Source organism: Hevea brasiliensis, chromosome 11, assembly GCF_030052815.1.
Source record: "Hevea brasiliensis isolate MT/VB/25A 57/8 chromosome 11, ASM3005281v1, whole genome shotgun sequence".
Taxonomy (NCBI): Eukaryota; Viridiplantae; Streptophyta; class Magnoliopsida; order Malpighiales; family Euphorbiaceae; genus Hevea; species Hevea brasiliensis.
Genome location: NC_079503.1, coordinates 25,829,253 through 25,834,492, shown reverse-complemented (window position 1 = coordinate 25,834,492; position 5,240 = coordinate 25,829,253). Strand labels below are relative to the sequence as shown.

The 5,240-nt window shown below is 28.4% G+C and overlaps 1 protein-coding gene and 1 long non-coding RNA gene across 2 annotated transcripts; both read right to left on the bottom strand.

Moving 5' to 3' along the window:
- Window positions 1–215: 215 nt before the first annotated feature.
- LOC131170428 (uncharacterized) lies at window positions 216–1,596 on the bottom strand. The gene is made up of 2 exons (XR_009141179.1): window positions 1,367–1,596; window positions 216–931 (listed from the first exon to the last, which is right to left on the bottom strand). It is a non-coding gene; the product is annotated as an uncharacterized LOC131170428 (long non-coding RNA).
- A 754-nt stretch (window positions 1,597–2,350) lies between these two features.
- On the bottom strand, window positions 2,351–4,367 carry LOC110635368 (protein PHLOEM PROTEIN 2-LIKE A9). Its single transcript, XM_021784672.2, has 3 exons — window positions 4,014–4,367; window positions 3,375–3,457; window positions 2,351–2,899 (listed from the first exon to the last, which is right to left on the bottom strand). Exons 1-3 carry the CDS (start codon window positions 4,068–4,070, stop codon window positions 2,524–2,526), a joined length of 516 nt encoding a protein of 171 aa, XP_021640364.2. The 5' UTR covers window positions 4,071–4,367; the 3' UTR covers window positions 2,351–2,523.
- Window positions 4,368–5,240: the final 873 nt, after the last annotated feature.

Sequence of the window (5,240 nt, the reverse complement as noted above, 5' to 3'; positions counted from 1 at the left end):
ATCCTACTTTTGTGGCAATTAAATTATTAAGATCCACGAAGTTCTTTGACTAATTATTAGTTTCATATAGAATTCTAGCCTATCTCTAGATCAAGAATTCTAAGTTCAAAATCTTATTCTTCCAATCCAATCTTTACCTCTCAGTCTTTCAATTAAATATCTAAAATCAATAGTAAGTGGTACTAACCCAAAGTATGTATTAAGAACACAAGAGATTGAATCACAAAAAGAAATCCCAATTTATTAAAATAAAATCAATTAAAATCCATTACTGAATTGAAAGTGCTATATCCCTAATCCTAGAATAACAAAACTACTCACACATGGTGAGCTTTACAATCAAGGTTGAATAAAAATAAAGAGAAGACATAAAAAGAAATGAGAATAAAAAACACCTAAAATGAGAATTGCAGCTTTGGACTTTTGGAACTTTAGCTAGAAATCTCCTATAGCAATCTTGTCAAACCAATCTCTTCATTGGTCTTCACAAAAGTAAAGTGCCTGCTTGAACGTAAAAATTCAATCCCTCCTTTAGTCCTGACTCATTATATTTATATTTGGTGTAAAATCCCTTGTTTCAAAGTCCTTATTACCTTAGAAGTCCTCCTTATACGAGAAAAGTCAAATTGAAATTCTTATATGGAGTCTTTACATTACCCATGTATTTTCCCTCCTTTGCACAATTTTGGGCCGTGTAATAGTCTGTTGTTCTTATTCCTTGGATTTCCTTTGTACAAAAGGTTGCACAAGGCATAGAGAATTGTAGGGTCTTGATACATGGGCCATGCACTCTGTAATCTATAGTACCAAGTTGCACAGGCTTTGTACATATTTAAACATCCAGTGCAATTCTTCTTACTTCCATATCTTGGCTTTCAGCGTTTAGATCTCTTTCAGACTCATCCTTGGTTCTTGGGATTCATCAACACGACTGATATAATATAAAAATCAAATAATTAGGTTGAATTAACATGTTTTCTAAAATATAACAAAAAATGCTTAAAACTATATAATAAACTAGCTAAATATGAATGAAAGTGCAACAATTGTTGTCCTTAAATGCCTATACAATGCAAATGCATCAACAGTGAGCTTTAAAAAAATTAAAGGACTAATTTGCTTGAAAATGTAAACATTTGCATAAAAATGTAAATTGAGCTTGTAGAAAATTAAAGAGTTAATTGTTAAAATGTAAATATGTGTAAGAAATTATAAACTGACATTGAAAATCAAGGAGTTTATTTGCAAGAAATATGTGCAAAGAATTGTAAATTGCATTAAAAACTGAAGAACTTGTTTGGAGGAACTTATTAAGAAATTGTAAATTGAAATTAAAGACTGATTGTTTGAAATGTAAAGACATAACTGAAATTGAAAGCTATTTGCTGGGAGAAACTAAAATTGACTGATGAAAAATAAAAGGGCTGTTGAATTAAACAAAATTAATCTAAGACATTGTGTTTGTATTATTGATTGAGTGTTGATTTGGTTGTCCCTTAAAATGAAGCTTGCACCCTATTTATAGATTTGGTTTGCTTGATGACCAAGAACTGCATCAGGTAAAACTTGGTGAACAAGTATATTGCAACCATTGTATCTGCTTTTCGTACCCTTAAATGCACTATTGCATCCAAGAATCATGAAAATCACATGCTTTTGTTAATTGATACTTGCTCGCCAAGGTTGTAACCACTGGCATCCACTATTTGCACTTAGTAACCACCTTGCAACCACCATATCCTCTACAACATATTTTTAGGTAACAACTAGATAATGCTCCATGATCTTGTAACAGCTTTCTTATATTGTGAAACTATCTCTTGATTCAGATAATTCCCACAACTATTTCATAACCGCTTCGTGCTTCAAGATAATTATAGTACCATGCTTTTTAGTTTTCTATCAGCTTGAACCAAAACCATTTTAATTAGATAATTTAATTTTAAATATCAGACCTGTTAATTAATTAAGCTCAAAATTTTAAAATTAAATTATGGTGCAAACATCAATACACATAATCAATGAGAATTTATTCTGCTTTTGTTCCATAGCTTTTAAGTTTTAAAGTATATTGGCACATTGATAATGGGCTGAATGATTTAATAATTTAATGGGTTAAATTGTTATTTAGCTAATAATGAGTTTCATTAATGAAGTGGATCAAAATAGATCATGGAGGGTAATATTAAAAGAGAAATACTTGGATTGGGCTAAGGGCTAGCATGAGATTATGAAAAGTGATTCTAATTGGATATTGCAGAAGATGTCTTTTTTAGGGGGAGTAGTGGCCCATGCTAGCCTCACTATTTCACAATGGTTTACATAAAATGTATGATGATTGAGTCCAATAAAAAAATATATATATTCATTAACAAAAATAATACTTTGAAACATTAAATTATTGCAAATTGTGACACCTCCAAATATATTATTGTTAATATTTGGCCCCTTTAGGTGAAATACAATATCCACCAAAATGATTGGATTACATTAGAGTTATAAAATAGGAACATAGGAATTATTCTATATGGCTCTAACTTCGACCTTATTAATTGCCAAACCTCCCTTCCATCTGCCAGTCCACACTTCATACAAGCCAAAATACAGAGTTCTGTCACGATCATCTACAACTTGAATATCCATAGCAATCTCAGGATATTTCTTCTTGAAGCTGTTATCGTAATTGTTTGATAAGTTAATCCTTTTCCACTTGTATTTTCCATTCTTCCCTATCTTTGCCATCATAAAAACAGGACACCCATTCCACCCAAATGCTTCTTCTTTCATCTCTACATGAAACCTAATCTCATAGGTCCTACCTTTCACTATTTCTTGATCATTGATTGAGGCTGTTACTTCAAGCCAACACACCTGCAATAACTCTGCTGCACTATCCTTCCTGCAAGTAAAAGTTTGTGAAACGAAGAGCAACAATAATCAACACATTTAATATACTAATTATGTTTTATTTAATAATTATAATTTATTGTTAAATACATAATTTTAATATTATATGAATAAATTTAAGACATACATTGTTAAATTAATTAATTTAATTAAACTTTTAATTAATTGAAGTATTTAAAAAAATTGGAAAATTTTATTTACATAATTTAGAATAATAAAAATAAAAACTTTATTCTTTAAGAAAAAGTCATGAATCACCAAATTATTTTTATTACTAAATATTTGAAAAGAATTTTATTTAATCATAATTATTGTCCTTTTAAATATTAAGTCAAATTTTAATTTTTATGTAATTTATTAATAAAATATTTCATTTAAATTAATTATATTACACATCACCACCGTAAAAAAAAAAAAAAAAGCTTGCACATAGAAAAATTCAAGAAAAATTAGTTTACGTTTCTCACCCGGTAGGCATCCTCCAATAGCGAGGGTCATTTCCCCATACGATGTTAAGCGCCGTTGGTTTAAACACCCACGTGAGTGTTTCCTGCATTTATGCAATTGCATTAGCTGAGAGTCGTCTGTTTAAATTGTAACTTTAAAAATAAATTCATTTATAAGTAAACAAATAATAAAAAAAAAAAAGTTAAGGAGATCAATTTTTTATTTTGGAACTATATGCTTATAAGACAGTCTGACTAAATATTTTATAATATTATTTTCACTTAATTTTTATAATTCCACTATAAATATTATTCAATATCATTTTTAATCATTTTAATAATAATTTACTTATAAATTATTTTTTGTCAAACACATCAACTACTTATATATATTTGAACCAAACACATAATTGATTAATATTTTAAATATTTATAAGGTGAAACTAGTTAATTTTTTATAAGATAAGCCAAACAATCTCTAAATTGTTATCAAAATGAAAAATATATTTACTTCTGCTCAATAATTTATATATTCTGCATTAACTTAAATGACATTTATCTTTCGTTTCATATGTTTAATAGCTATAAAAACTTAAAAATGAGCTAAATTAAACTTATCTAATAACTGCAAGGATGAAATTGTACATTTTACCAACTTACCTGTTTCTTTTCCACATCTTTTGAAATTGCCTCATGATGTGGTTTATTAGTCGACATCTTGAGAGGAGAAAAACTAATAAGTAGCCGTGAAGGAATGAAGTGATATAGATCTCACTAAGCTTTAGAAAATGTTGACAAGAAGGAAGGAACTGAACCAAAAGTGCAAGAAATGAGAATTTATAAAATAAAGAAGCGAAGGGACATCAAAATTGCAGAGCATATATTAAAAATTGGACGGCACAAGAATCAAGTTAATGTACTCAACCCTACCAAATGAATGGAATCAAAATCTTTTGTAAAGAGAGGTATTTTCCAAAGAATATATACTTCAAGGAAGTGGTCAAGAAAAGGATTGATCTGCCCAACTTTGTTTGATTCAGTGGCTAAAGGTATATATCACTCATATATCAAATTCATATTGGAGTTTCCATTTCTTCAATTTTCTACTAAAAAAAGAAACAAAGAAAAAGAAAAAGATTGATCCCATTCGGTGACAAGTGTCTGCAGTCGTTCCTTTTTTATTTAGTGTTGGATTCGTTTCACAAATTACTTGTTAGGTAATATACCAATTGAGTTGATTTTTGTTGCCAGCTTTTCAGATAGAGACGGAAGCATCAGTGAGAGGTGCTCAATTTCAACTTGCAATTTGAACGGAAATTATTATTATTTTTATAATAATCTAATGGATAATTTGATTGAAATTCATCTAAAAATTAATAAGATCAGAGTGCTTCTTAACTCAAAATAAAATGAACTCAAATAATTCGAATCTTTTGCCACTTCTATATGCCTTTTAACAATTGAATTTAACAATTCAGATTGGTTAAATTGAAAATTAGAGCAATAGCATATTCGATTTAAGTTTAATCCAATTTTCTTATTTACTTTTAAATTTTAGTCATTAAAAATATTGTTCTAAAAATAAATAAAAATACTGAAAATTAAAATAAAAATATTTTTTATTCAATTAAATTGATTAAATCGGCCAACAACTGATTTAGTGATTAACCGGATTTCACAAATGTTGAAAAAGAAGTTCTACTTGGTTTAAATAGACTTTCATATACCCTGTATAGTAATATTAATGTAAGCATATTAAAATATATCCTATAGTCATGTCGAAAATTTAGCAGAGTTCTTCCTGTACTTATAACCTAAACTTCTACAATAAAATATAATTTATATACTTAAGCAACTTACAAATAGTATCAAGCTCACAACCCTCCT

Bases quoted from the DNA above. Each gene is read 5' to 3' on its own strand.
- LOC110635368 (XM_021784672.2), bottom strand. From the start codon at position 4,070: ATGTCGACTAATAAACCACATCATGAGGCAATTTCAAAAGATGTGGAA. The intron at 3,458-4,013 runs GTAAGTTGGTAA...GCATAAATGCAG, and splicing joins AAGATGTGGAAAAGAAACAG to GAAACACTCACGTGGGTGTT. The intron at 2,900-3,374 runs GTGAGAAACGTA...TTTTACTTGCAG, and splicing joins TATTGGAGGATGCCTACCGG to GAAGGATAGTGCAGCAGAGT.